The sequence below is a fragment of the Ailuropoda melanoleuca genome, chromosome 15 (genome assembly GCF_002007445.2).
Source record: "Ailuropoda melanoleuca isolate Jingjing chromosome 15, ASM200744v2, whole genome shotgun sequence".
Classification (NCBI taxonomy): Eukaryota; Metazoa; Chordata; class Mammalia; order Carnivora; family Ursidae; genus Ailuropoda; species Ailuropoda melanoleuca.
This window is the reverse complement of record NC_048232.1, coordinates 39,929,658-39,943,745: the sequence shown is the minus strand read 5'-3', so window position 1 is coordinate 39,943,745 and position 14,088 is coordinate 39,929,658. Positions and strand designations below refer to the sequence as shown.

General features: G+C 40.4%; 1 protein-coding gene and 1 long non-coding RNA gene across 7 annotated transcripts in view; one reads left to right on the top strand and one right to left on the bottom strand.

The window, feature by feature from the left end:
* LOC117796483 overlaps positions 1 to 14,088 on the bottom strand; it is a 72,949-nt gene that overhangs the window by 12,196 nt on the left and 46,665 nt on the right. For both annotated transcript variants that reach the window (XR_004621034.1, XR_004621033.1), the window contains exon 3: positions 5,729 to 5,809. This is a non-coding gene — a long non-coding RNA (uncharacterized LOC117796483). The remainder of the gene's footprint in view (positions 1 to 5,728; positions 5,810 to 14,088) is intronic.
* C15H12orf56 (chromosome 15 C12orf56 homolog) overlaps positions 1 to 14,088 on the top strand; it is an 82,159-nt gene that overhangs the window by 46,275 nt on the left and 21,796 nt on the right. For 4 of the 5 annotated variants that reach the window (XM_034644469.1, XM_034644468.1, XM_034644467.1 and 1 more), the window contains exons 6-8: positions 5,808 to 5,952; positions 11,555 to 11,650; positions 13,381 to 13,487. In XM_034644469.1, coding sequence (XP_034500360.1) covers positions 5,808 to 5,952; positions 11,555 to 11,650; positions 13,381 to 13,487 — 348 coding nt within the window. The remainder of the gene's footprint in view (positions 1 to 5,807; positions 5,953 to 11,554; positions 11,651 to 13,380; positions 13,488 to 14,088) is intronic. The other variant, XM_002920050.4, reaches the window with a different exon arrangement.

Genomic DNA, 14,088 nt, shown 5'->3' with positions numbered 1-14,088 from the left:
CAAACTCAGGATCTTCCTTCTGGGACCTGAACTTCTCTTCTGTTTCCTAACACAGGGCTGCTGTCCTTATCCCCAAATTACCTAAGCCAGAATCCTGAATGTCATCTTTACCTTCTCTCTCCCCTTCCCCAGTGCCCCAGCCCCTGCAGCCAGTTAATCACCACTGGATTCATTGTTCTTCTATAATATATCTGGATAATATCTACTTCTTTCCACTGTCACATGCTCAGCCCAATTACCTTTGTTCTGAGCTCCTACAGTATTTCCCTAGCTGGCCTCTGCCTTCACTCTTGACCCTCTCTAAACCATTCTCCGTAACCAAAGAAATCTCTTGGAAGCACAAATCTGATCATGTAACTAACTCCCTGCCTTAAAGCCTTTGAATGGCTCCCCATTGCTCTCAGGAGAAGGTCTAAACTCTACAACAGCTTATAGGATCTTCCTGATGTCTCTCCATTTTTCCATCTTCAACTCTTGTGTCCCCTCAACTCCTGCCCTAAGCTCCTGATCTAAATGATCTCGCAGTTCTCAGAAAGCTCCCCGATGTTTTGGTTTTTCCTCTATTCTGGAACCCTACCATCTACTACTCTTCTCCTTCATGAATGATTTCAACTCAACAAGTCTTAGCTTACTATCCCTTTCTCTAAAAATCGTTTCTCAAAACTGCATTAAGAGGGGCTCCTGCGGGGTGCCTGCGTGGTTCAGTCGGTTAAGCATCTGCTTTTAGCTCAGGTCATGGTCTCAGGGTCCTGGGATTGCGCCCCGCATCAAGATCCATGCTTAGCGGGGAGCCTGCTTCTCCCTCTGCCTCTGCTCTCTCTCTCTATTTAATCAATAAATAAAATCTTTAAAAAATTAAAAAAGAGGGGTCCCTCCATAACATCCTATGGTTACCATCTTGTAGCATTTAAGTCTCATGATGGCTTGTTTGATTATGTGCTGCCCTATTATATACTATGCTCCTTAAGGGCCAGGACTATACCCTGGTCACTGGCACATAGTAGGCTGCCTTTATAGAATGAATGAATAAATTGTTAAAACAATTAAACCTCAATCTGACTTAAAAGTGTGGGCATGTTAGCCTTGAAAAAGAACGAAGTCCTGACACGTGTGACAGCACGGATGAACCTTGAAGAAATCATGCTAAGTGAAATAAGCCAGACATAAAAGGACAAATATTGTATGATTCCACTTATATGAGGCATTAAGAACAGACAAATTCATGGAAACAAAAAATAAAAAAGAGCTTACTGGGGGCTGAGGGGAGAGGGGAATGGGGACCTACAGTTAATCAGTATAGAGTTCCTGTTTGGGAAGATGAAAGTTCTGGAAATCGGGCGCCTGGGTGGCTGAGTCATTAAGTTTCTGCCTTTGGCTAAGGGAGTGATCCCAGGGTCCTGGGATTGAGCCCCGCATTGGGCTCCCTGCTTAGTGGAAAGCCTGCTTCTTCCTCTCCTGCTCCCCCTGCTTGTGTTCCCTCTCTCGCTGGCTGTCTCTGTCAAATGAATAAATAAAATCTTAAAAAAAAAAAAAGTTCTGGAAATGGATAGTAGTGATGGTTGCACAACATCGTGAATGCACTTAATACCACTGAATTGCATACCTAAAAATGGTTACAATGGTAAATTTTATAGTACGTATATTTTACTTCAATTTTAAAATGGGTGGGGGGTGTGTGTGCGCGCGCGCGCACGTGTTTAGGTAAGGGAATAGATAAAACAAGATTGGAAAAATGTTAAAGATTATTGGATCTAGGTGATAGATGCATGGTGTTTCTTTTCAGTTTTCTCCATTTTTGTGTATGATTAAGAATTTCCATAATAAAAGTTTTATAAGGCTTAAGAAACATAATAAGCAAATATAACAAGTATCTTATTTATATCTTGATTTTAACAAACCAAAAGTGAAAAGACATTTTTAAGACAATAGAGGACATTTGAGTAGGGACTGGGTATTACCCAATACCAAAGAATTATTGATAATTTTGTTGGATGTGATAATGATGTTTTGTAAGAAAATGTTTGTTTTATTTTGAGATATGTTCTGAGATATTTAGGGGTTAAATAACAATGTTTGTGATTTCTTTTTTTTAAAAGATGGTAATACAGATAGCTTAGAATTTCTACATGTTTTAAAAAAAGAATTTCTATATGTTTTCATATGTTTACCTTTAAAAAGGTACCAGTTTTAACTTCAGTGCTTATTTAAAGTGATTTTAAAACTAACTGGATAATAAAATAGGCTTTAACTTTGTATATGTGTGACTTGAAATTTGTCCTTGAAGGTCAGAAGGAGAGTTCTACCACCATCTTGACTCAGGAGAAGCATATTTCTTGCAAAGTTAATTCCTGAAGGCAATATATTTAAAATGCAGTGATTTAAAATGCACTGTGAGGAATGTGGTAATATGTATAAGACATACAAGACAGTTCTCTGCCTGCAAGGTACATTCAGTTTAAAGGGAGTTAATACTCTTTGGGTTTTCAAATTAGAACTCTGTCACAAATGTGAGTTCTGTAACCTCACATGGATGTATAGGGACCACTATAACACATACACAGTGCTTTTGAGATAATCTATGATAAGCCTTTCCAGCTGTAGAGCATTACACAGATATATTATTTATATAGAATATCCAGAAAAATGAAAAAATACAGGAAAAATAGAGCTTATCATTAGATCAAGAATCCTTCTTGCCATACTATCTGGGTGAATTTATGTTTTCTAGCTGATGAAAATATAAAAAATCCATTAAAATTAATGAAAAATTTCCCCTTATTCCAAAATTGAATAATGGAGTCTTCTGGCACTAGACTTTTTATTATTTAGTCAAATAAAGTTTATCATCTATGTAAAAAGAAATATTCTCCGAATGGTCAAAGAAACTGCAACTATATAGAAATACAGACTCCTGAATCTAAATTACTAACATAATATAATAAATCATTAAAAAAATTATATTTAGGATGTATGTGAAACTTCAATTCATATATGAATTGATTTTTAGTATAAGGAGATTAGTGTGCTTTTTCTTATGAAATTTGTTTTGTTTATTTATTTATTTAATTAAAAAAAAGATTTTATTTATTTATTGGGGGGGAGGGGCAGAGGGACAAGCAGACTCCCTGCTGAGCTCGGAGCCCATCCCCCAGGCAGTAAGACCTTGACCTAAGCTGAAATCAGACCCTTAACCCACTAAGCCACCCAGGCACCCCCATTTTGGTTTTTCTGAAAGAAAAGTTTGGTATTGCAGTTCTTATCATAGGTGCCACAAGATAAAACTGCTTCTGTATGGATCGCAGCAAATTGCTGACTAATGGTAAAAATAAGAAAGTCAGTTTGAAAGTAGTTCTGCTGGTATTCTTTCTGAGCTTGTGCTTTTCTAAGCTCATTAGTTTGTGAAAACTACATTCCTGCTATTTTGGCAGTTCTCCGAGAATAGAGGAATTTTATAGTTATTTTTTAAATGAAATGTGATTATAATTAGAAGTGGATGTATTGGGAAGTGGGATCTCAAAGCTCATTCTTATTTTATTTAGACTTAGTGTGTGCTAAGTACAGACTAACGTATGAAAACAATGGGATAGATACTATCAGCCTACCCGTTTTACAGATGAGGAAATTGAGGCACAGACAGACCAGGTAACTTGCCTATGGTAATTACTCAGCTGAATAGAGGCATCTAGAACTCTCATCAGCCTGTCTGACCTTATAATCATGTTCTTCTGCCCCTGTGACTTTTTTTTTTTTTAAGGTTTTGTTTACTTATGTGAGAGAGCAGAGTGTGAGAGAGCGAGCGCATGAATTGGGGGGAGGGGCAGAGAGAAAGGGAGAAGCAGGCTAGTGTTTGAGCAGGGGGATTCGAGGCCAGAACCCTGGGATCATGACCTGAGCCAAGGCAGACGAAAAACCAACTGAGCCCCCAGGCGCTCCCTGCCTCTGTGACTTCTATCACTGAATTCTTGATGATCATTTCTCTTCCAAGGTCTCCATGAGAAAAGACACTGTTTTTTGGGAAGTGTTAATGTTTTTGTCAATACAAAAGGCTCATAGAGGTGCCTGGGTGGCTCAGTTGGTTAAGCGTCTGCCCTCACACCTCAGGTGATGATCCCCGGAGCCTGGGATCCAGTCCCGCATCGGGCTCCTTGCTCAGAGGGCAGCTGCTGCTCCCTCTGCCTGCCACTGCTTCTGCTCTCTCTCTCTCCCTGGCAAATAAATAAATAAAATCTTAAAAAAAAAAAATAAGAGGGGCTCATTGATTCAATAGAGAATGTCTTAGATTTTTTTTTTTTTTTTAAACGGGGGAGGTAGTGGGCAGGAGCCAAGATTCCATGTAGTAGTATTGGGATAAATGGTTGGTATCAAGATTTATGGAGTAGGTGGTAAAAATATTTTTAATTCAAGTCAGAAACTCTAGGAAGTTTCCATCAACCTACACAGAACATGAGATGCCTCTTCTACCATTACTTCACACCCTTCTTTTCTTTCTTTTTCCTTTTTTTTTTAAAAAAGTAAGCTCCACACCCAACATGGAGCTTGAACTCACGACTCTGAGATCAAGAGGCATTCACTGTACCGACTGAGCCAGCCAGTATGAACGTGGACAGGTTACTTAACCTCTCTAACATCCTATAAATGCAACAGTAATTCCCAGCTCTTCCCCCTTAGTGGGACTGAATGAGCTAGTCCATGAAAAGTGCCCAGGACAGGTACACAGATCACGACAATGGGGCAAAATAGGATTAGTGTGATACATAAGAAGTGTGGAAAAAGTGCTATGGGAGAGGTTCCCTATTCATGGTGGGATTAGGGAAAGCTTTAAGGGGCAGGTATTCCTCTTTTCAGCAAAGCCAGCTTTTCCTGAACCATGGAACACACACGGGTCAGTGACAAGAGATGAATCCATTTGGTACCCTGACATGGCAGGAAATAACTTTGAATTCCATAGTGGAAAAGTAATTCCTCTTCCAACTAGTCCAGTCTCAATGGTTGGTGCCAAAAATGGCAGCTCTCTAACACATGCTTATCTCCCTTTCTGTCAGAGAGAGGCCTCAGGCTTGGAATGTGTGCATCAACTTAGAGCTTGTGATGCTTTCATGCTGTTTTTACAGTTACCTGCTATTTATGGCATATGATACTGGTTCTCCCTGACAAAGTTTTCTTTATAAAGAAACTTCTCAGGGTGCCTGGGGGGCTCAGTCGGTGATGCGTCCGTCTGACTTGGTTTCAGCTCTGGTCCTGATCTCAGGGTCATGAGATCGAGCCCCTGGTCGGGCTCTGTGCTCAGTGTGGAGTCTGCTTGAGATTCTCTCCCTCTCCCTCTGCCCTTCCCTCCCAGGTGTGTGCGTGTATGCTTGTTCTCTCTCTCAAATAAATAAATAAATAAATAAATAAAACCTTATAAACTTCGCAACACACACACAAAAAGTGAGTTGATTTAAAGAAAAAATATGAAGCAAATAATATCATATATGGTTTATGCAGTATGGTAAATTACGGTGTGTGAACAAACTGTGAGCTGGGCTATGAAAGAGGACAACAGTCTCCTAGGGACACTGAGAGTATTCCTGATGTGGTGGATACAGCTTGAGTAAAGGCACATGGGGAAAGTATGTCTGAGAGTAATAAATAGTTCAATCTAGGGAAAGTAAGTTTCATTACTAATGAGTAATAAAGCTAGAAGCACAAAACTATATCAAAATTCCATTAGTAACAAAGTTTTACAAACCTGTCATTAATTGTTGTTATTCCTCAATTGCTGTTTCTTATCATTTTTTACATGGAAATTTTTTCTTGTGTTTCTGTAGATCTGAGGAGAAAATTAAGCACTTCAGTCAACTTAAATCTGAACTTTTTCTTAAAGAAAATACTTTAAGGAAGATACTTTGCTTAATTACGGAACTTAAAGTAGCAGCCCAGAAAAACTTCATTCTGAAACGACTTTTCTGGAAAGTAGGTGTTTTGTTTTATTTTTAATCTTTGAAACTTGTTCCACCTGTTTATCAAATGCAGTATAATCAAGCATAAAGTAAAATAGAAACAAATGTCTTGTATTTGGAGGCTGTATTTTATTTTATTTTATTTGAGAGATAGTATGTGGAAGTGGGGGACGAGGGCAGAGGGAGAAGGAGAGGGAGAGAGAGAATCCTCCGACAGACTCCCCACTGAGCGTGGAGCCCAAAGTTGAAATCAAGAGTCAAGACTCTCAACTGACTGAGCCACCCAGGAGCCCTAATGGAGGCTGTATTTATTTTATTTATTTAATTTAATTTAATTTTATTTATTTTATTTTATTTTATTTTATTTTATTTTATTGTATGTATGTATTTATTTAAAGGATTTTATTTATTTGCAGAGAGAAACACAGCGAGAGAGGGAACACCAGCAGGGGGAGTGGGAGAGGGAGAAGCAGACTTCCCGCTGAGCAGCGAGCCCGGTGCAGGGCTCGATCCCATGCAGGGCTCGATCCCAGGACCCTGGGATCATGACCTAAGCCAAACGCAGACAGACACTTAACGACTGAGCCACCCAGGCGTCCCTGGAGGCTGTATTTTAAAATGTTGACTATATTTAATGCAATCATGACTCGGTACTTGAAATGTTGTGATGTAATCAATAATGTGTTATGTGTGTTGCAGGGGAGATGGGGAAAGAGGACAATGGTAGCAAAAAGACGGTACCTTACATGGGTTGGGTTGGCAAGTCAAAGAGAGATAATAAGAAGGGAAGCTTCTGGCATGCAAGATGTATGAGTACAGACATTGAGATGGAAAAGTAGATTTCAAGAAGTTTTACCTTCAGGTATCCCTACAATAAAAATATAATGAAAAAAGATGACTTTTGAGGGTAGGACTGTTATTTTTTTCTTTATTAACATATAATGTATTATTTGTTTCAGGGGGTACAGGTCTGTGATTCATCAGTCTTCACAACACACAGCGCTCACCACAACATATACACTCCCCAGTGTCCATCACCCAGCCACCCCAACCCCCACCCCCTCCGCTCCAGCAACCCTCAGTTTGTTTCCTGAGATTAAGAGTCTCTCAAGGTTTGTCTCCCTCTCTGGTTTCATCTTGTTTCAATTTTTTCCTCTCTTCCCCTATGATTCTCTGCCTTGTTTCTCAAAGTCCACATATCAGTGAGATCATATGATAACTGAATGTAGGACTGTTACTTTTTTTTTTTTAAGATTTTATTTATTTATTTATTCGACAGAGATAGAGACAGCCAGCGAGAGAGGGAACACAAGCAGGGGAGTGGGAGAGGAAGAAGCAGGCTCATAGCAGAGGAGCCTGATGTGGGGCTCGATCCCATAACGCCGGGATCACGCCCTGAGCCGGAGGCAGACGCTTAACCGCTGTGCCACCCAGGCGCCCCAGGACTGTTACTTTTAAAAAGGTGATTCCTGGGGAGTCAAAGCAACCTAGGCCTCACTCAGCAAGTTACAGACTTACTCTGTAAGAGTTACTTAGTTTCACTTTCAGTTCCAGGGGAAAGGATTCAGAAGCCCCAGTGAGTACTGGTGTGGTGCTAATGAGGCCTAAGTGAGGGGGTGAGCCTTGCCTTGGATTGAGCCCATGTTGATGGCTATATATTGTATCCTAATTCTGGCCAGTGGTCTTATAGTTGGCAACCTTTTATTGAGCAGCTGTAAAGTGCACAGCTTCCCCAAACATGCAAGACAGTCATGGCCATTTCTTAGATTCTAAATGCTTCTCATGTAGGATGACCAACCTTGTGGGCTTGCCCAGACTTGGGTGACCAATTGTCCCAGTTTGCCTAGGACTGAGGAAGTTCGCAGGATATGGGACTCTCAGTACAAAACCTAGGACTGTCCCAAGCAAATTGGGATGGTTGATCACCCTAGTTAGAGGGCATATTAGCTACACGGAATAGTATGTCAAATATCCCATAACATTGAAACATGTGTTCCGCTACAGTCTAAATGCTTATACTGGATATACGCTGTTAGGAATAGAATATTCAGGTTTTGAGTCCAACACTTCAGAGGACTGTGGAGAATCTAGGGACAGGCATCAAAATGACACCCAAAATGATTATGAACATGGAAATGGAGTTCATGTGGAAAGGCTAAGGAAACTGGTGTTATGTCCCACCCAAACATTCCTCTCCAGTCCATCCCCCACATAGCATCAGTTTATCACTGATTGTATGACCTCGCTGGCTCAAAAACTTCTGATGGCTCTCCCTACTAAGTACAAACACTTTGGCTTTGGCATTTAAGGCTCTCCACTAATGACCACTGTCACAGATCCCAAGTTTGGACAGGTACGGCCTTTATTTTAGCAGGGAAGGGGTTTCAGAAAGGGGCCAACATCTACACAGGGCAGGCACTGGGCGAACTAATCTAGCTGTAGATGGTCCCAGGGAAGGCACAGTGCTCAAGGGTGAGAGCGATCTCTACACAGAGTGCAAAATGAAACAGCAGGGCATTCCAGCATGTGGGTGGATTACACCCAAATGTCTGCACAGCTGGCACCAGGAAGATGTGATTGTTGAGAGTTTGGCAATAGGGCCTTCATGGAATGTGGGGTTGGGGAGGTGACAAGGATATAAAGGTTGTCAAGAATAAATCTAGCAGGTGACAGGGGACTGGCAAGGGACATCCCACAGGACCCAGAGAAGTCCAGTTAGATAAACTGGACACCATCAGGGGACTGGGTTTGAAGCAGATGGCTAGGTAGGAGAACTGAGGTACCTCCTACAGGTTAGACGAGGCAAAAGGGTGTTGATGTTCAAAACCAGAGTGTTGGTCTGGAGGCCGATTAAGTGTCTCTAATTCTAAAATGGGCCTGATGCAGGTGGCCTTGGCTGTGGAGCAAAAGACAGATGTACAGAAAGAGAATGACGCTAGGCCTAACCCACTCAACCCACACGTCATCGTTTTCACCTCCTTCCTCTAAAATCTCCAGCCATGTGGGATGACTTGAACACCCTGTCCCTTCCAGCCCTTCCCGTGAAATTTCCCCTGCTGTTCACCATCTCTGGGCTACTCCTTCCATTTTCTCCTGTTAAATCCCTACCCATTCATTCTTCAAGGCTCAGCTCAAACGCTGCTCTTCTGCTTTTCCTGTCATCCTCCATGGGGAACGTTGGAAACTTCCTCTTTCTGATCTGTTATGGCAGAACTTTCTTTGATGTTCTTTAATCTGTGCTGTTTGATAAAGTAGCCAGTAGCCACATTGAATGTGGCCAGTGACTAAGGAAGTGAAATTTAAATTTTATTCCGTTCAACCAATTTAAATTTAAATAGCACTGTGCAGCCAGTGGAAACCTACTGGACAATGCAGTTCTATGGCATTTCTCATAGCACATTCTCTTTAATAATTCAACAAATATTTACTGCATGCCTGTTCTGTGCCAGGCATGGGAATAGGCATTAGAAAAGCGAGCATAAGTAAGATACTATCAAGATTAGCGCAGACATTCTCCTTTTCACTATAGTCACTGGCATATTCTTATTTACCATTATATTCCATAAGCTTCTTCAGGACAAGCGTGTGTCTTACTCATCTTTGTATTCTAAGGCCTAATGCAATGCAATGTTTATACCAGGCCCCATAATCAATTCATACTGAACTGAAAGTTTATTCTCTTGTGAAAAATTAACCTGATCGGAAATCTAGGAATAGGAAACAAACTGAGGATTGCTGGAGGGGAGGAGGGTGGAGGGATGGGGTCACTGGGTGATGGACATTAAGGAGGGCATGTGATGTAATGAGCACTGGGTGTTATATAAGACTGATAAATCACTGACCTCTACCTCTGAAGCCAATAATACATTATGTTAATTAACTGAATTAAAAAATGTTTAAAGAAAGATGTCTTTTAAAATAAATTTATCTAAGTAAAAAAGTGAAAAAAAAAGAAGACTACGAATAAAACATTCATGTGGCGTTGCTTAATTCAAAGCATTGCAGCTGTTCTTTAATGTAATGTCCTTAGATGGACTAAAATAGATCCTCTAATTCAGTTGTCAAAATTGAGAGGCCAAGGGTCACCTGGCTGGCTTAGCTGGTAGAGCATGTGACTCCTGATCTTAGGGTCGTGAGTTCGAGCCCCACGTTGGACGTGGAGCTTCCTAAAAAAAAAAAAAAGAGTTTAAAAAAAAAAAAGAGAGGCCAAAATGAAGAGAGAGGAAAGTAAAAGGCATATGGGCAGTCTCCTATTTGTGGTTTTTCCACACATGGTCTTGGTCCCCTGCCCACCATCATGCCACCAAGACCCGGTAGCCTTATGTTCTCTCTAATCTATAACCACAATCTAGTCTCATATTCATTTATACAGAGTTAACATATGTAACTAACAAAAGTCAACATTTTTATCTTCTTCTAAGAGCTTTTTTCTTTTCTTTTTCTTTTTATTAAGTAGGCTCCACGCCCAGTGTGGAGCCCAAGGTGGGGCTTGAACTCACAACCCTGAGATCAAGTCCTAAATTGAGATCCAGAGTCAGACGCTTAACTTACTGAGCCACCCAGGCACCCCTCGAGCTTTTTTCTTTAAACAGTTATCACAGCTTTATGACTAAGCAGTGGTTTTCCAACTTTGTGCTGGGCTCCCTGGAGAACATGAGGTTGTGTAAAGCTTCCTTAGGAACCTGCACTGGGGTGGGGAGATTAGAGGCATCTCTAATTTTTGGTTCCTGGGTAAAATGATGGAAAATTATACATATAATAAGTTCATATAAATAAAATCTTACAAATATATGTAATTGTATATAAATGTAGTATGTATTATAAATGCATATACACAATTTTCCATTTTGAAATAATCTGTATGGGGTATACTTTCTTTTAGGTAATCTCTCTCTCTCTCTTTTTTTTTTTTTTTACAATTTTCTTACAAGTACATTTTAAATTATGAGAACATTTTTTGGTAGGTTGACTAAACTATATGCTTTAGGAGTACAGATAGCATGTCTGTTTGTCTGCTTTGCTCAAGGCAGTATCACTACCTAGCATTAGCATCCGCTATACAGATGCAATCAGTAGTTACATGTTCAGTGAATGAATGAGTGAATGAAAGAGTTCTCCATTCATGTTCCCTCCTAATGCTTTATGTTTTTCCAAGGTCCTTTTTTAATTCAACAATTTTATTTTATTGCAGTAAAATACACGTAATATAAAGTTCACCATTTTTAACCATTTTTAAGTGTACGGTCCAGTGGTATGAAGTAGGTAAGCTGTACTGTTGTGCAACCATCTCCAGAACTCTTTTCATCTTGCAAAACTGAAACTATACTCATTGAACAATAACTCCCCATTCACCCTTTTCCCCAGCCCCTGGCAACACCATTCTTCTTTCTGCCTCTATGAGTTTAGTCTCTAAATATCTCACGTAAGTAGAATCACTCAGTATTGGTCTTTTTATCACTGGCTTATTTCACTTAGCATGTCTTCCAGGTTCCTCAGTGTTGTAGCATATGTCAACATTTGTTTCTTTCTTAAGGATGAATGATATTCCATTGTATGTAAAGACCACATTTTGCTTATCCAGTTTCCACTGATGGATACTTGGGTTGCTTCCACAGTTGAGCTATTGTGAACATTACCATTGTGAAATTTGGGAGACCTTGCTTTCAATTCTTCTGGGAGTGTACCTAGAAGTGGGACTGCTGAATCCTGTGGTAATTCTATTATTTCTTATTTTCAGAGGAGCCACCATACTGTTTTCCCTAGCAGCTGTACCATCGTACATTCCTATCAACAATGCACACAGGTTCTAGTTTTCTCACATCCTTGTCAACACTTGTTATTTTCTGATTTTTTGGAGTATTGATTAGCATTTCCCTGATGATTAGTGATGCTGAGTATTTTTTATGTGCTTATTGGCCATATGTATATATTCTTTGGAGAAATTATTGGGATATAATTTACATATAATAAAATGCACTTGTTTCAAGGGCTCGGTTTAAAGAGTTTTAACAAATGTATGTATCTCTATAACCACCACCCGAATCAGGATTTCGAACATTTCTATCACCCCAAAAGGCTACCTCATACCCTTTGGCAGGCAGTTTCCTCCATCCATGGCCCTGAGCAATCACTGTGCATTCTGTCACTATAGATTAGTTTTACCTGACCTAGGATTCCACTTACCCGGAAATGTACACTATGTACCCTTTTGTGCTGGCTTCCTTTGGCATAATAGTTTTGAGATTTCTCAATGTTGTTGCAGGTTGGTGGAAGATACTTTAAGAATAAAAGTTCCTGAACTAGTGAGCAGGTGGGAGATCACAATAATAACTGAAACATTTATTAAGCACTTATGATGCACTGAGCACCGTTGAGGCTTTACAGAAACGATCTTATTTCAACCCCATCAGGTGACATTAATTCCATTTTAGACATCAAATGAGTCACAGAGTGTATAAATAACTTGCCAGGTTTCATACAGCTAACCAGTGGCAGAGCTGGGACATGGACTCAGAGTTAGTGTATAAAGCCACCACACTGTGCTCATTTACCAGGGTCCTGGAAAACGGCAGCTCTTCTCAGAGGGCCTGGCATACACCCTGCTCCTTCTCCTCTTGTCCCTCTCTCCACCTGCCATCCTCAGCCTCTTCTCATGCCCTATCACCTAAATAAAGGTACACATAATACCTGTCTGAACAAAGGGTCTAATTTGTCACTAGTAAACCAAAGTCCTGGGGAAAAAAATGAGTAAGAGAGGAAAAGAAAAGAGAAGCAATTACATTATCTTTCTCATTAGTACCAACTTGCCTGATTCCATGGGCCAGTGATTATTTCATGCTCGATTTATCTCATGAGACTGCACAGAAGCACCAAAAAAACTGGTGCACTCTTATGCCAGTGTTTATTTTGTCAGAGACGTCAATAGACATTCCACTGTATTAACAGAATTATTAGTATCATTCTTCACTGTCTTCATTAGGCTATGCCAGTGCAGTGTCTTTGTTTGTAGGTTAGCAAACCTTTTTAAAAAGTGCTTTTCTAGCCATTATTCATTGTATCCTCACAAAGGCCAAATTACTTTGGAAAGGCAGGAATTTTAGTGGCCTCCATTTAATATATATTCCCAGGTAACTGACTGATTTGCCTGAGATTCTATGCCTACTTCTGGAGCGTCTTCAATATTAATGGTAGAGCCGAGCCTACTGGGCATCTCTTAGTCTCACCCCCTAGGCTTTAGCTCTGGCTCTGTTCCCCAGAACAGTGGTCTCCTGGTTGTAAGTAAAAAGTGTTTTCAATTTGGGTCATGCTATTATTAATGAGAGATATTATGATTTACTTCGTCCCCAGAGAATAAATAATTTCTTCATATTTTTATTATGTAAAGATAGAGTTTTACCACCTGATACCTAATAACCATCTTCTTTCCTGCTTGCTTTCACAGACTAGTGACCTTTTCTATTTCCTGGTGAACAAACTTCATGAGTACTTGCCAGAGTCTAGAGATAAGAGCACACTTCAAAATAAAAGCCAAAGGGCTGATGAGCTGGTGTAAGTACCAACTGGATAGTCATAGATTTTTCTTCCCCTAGGATATTAAAGATAAATGGAAGGCACTGGACAAAATATATACTGTATTAATGATTAGTGGTGCTGCAAGTTTTGCTTCACATAGATTTTTAAAAACAGCATTCATTTTGTTCTACATTTTTTAAGGGGGGGAGGGGCAAAGGAAGAGTGAGAGAGAAAATCTTATGCAAGCTCTGTGCCCAGCTCAGAGTCTGACACAAGGCTAGATCTCACAACCCTGAGATCATGACCTGAGCTGAAATCTGGAGTCGGACACTTAACTGACTGAGCTACCCAGGCACCCCTGTTCTACTTTTTAAAGAAAGGCTATGGGGGCACCTGGGTGGCTCAGTCAGTTAAGTGTCTGCCTTCAGCTCAGGTCATGATCTCCAGGTCCTGGGATTGAGCCCCTCATGGGGCTCCCTGTTCAGCGGGGAGTCTGCTTCTCCCTCTCCCTCTGTCCTTCCCTCCCCCCCACTTGTTCTTTCTCTCTTAAATAAATAAAATCTTAAAAAAAAAATAAAGAAAGAAAGGCTATATAAGAAACTAGTAATATTGCTTGTCCCCCCCCCCCCCCCCCCCC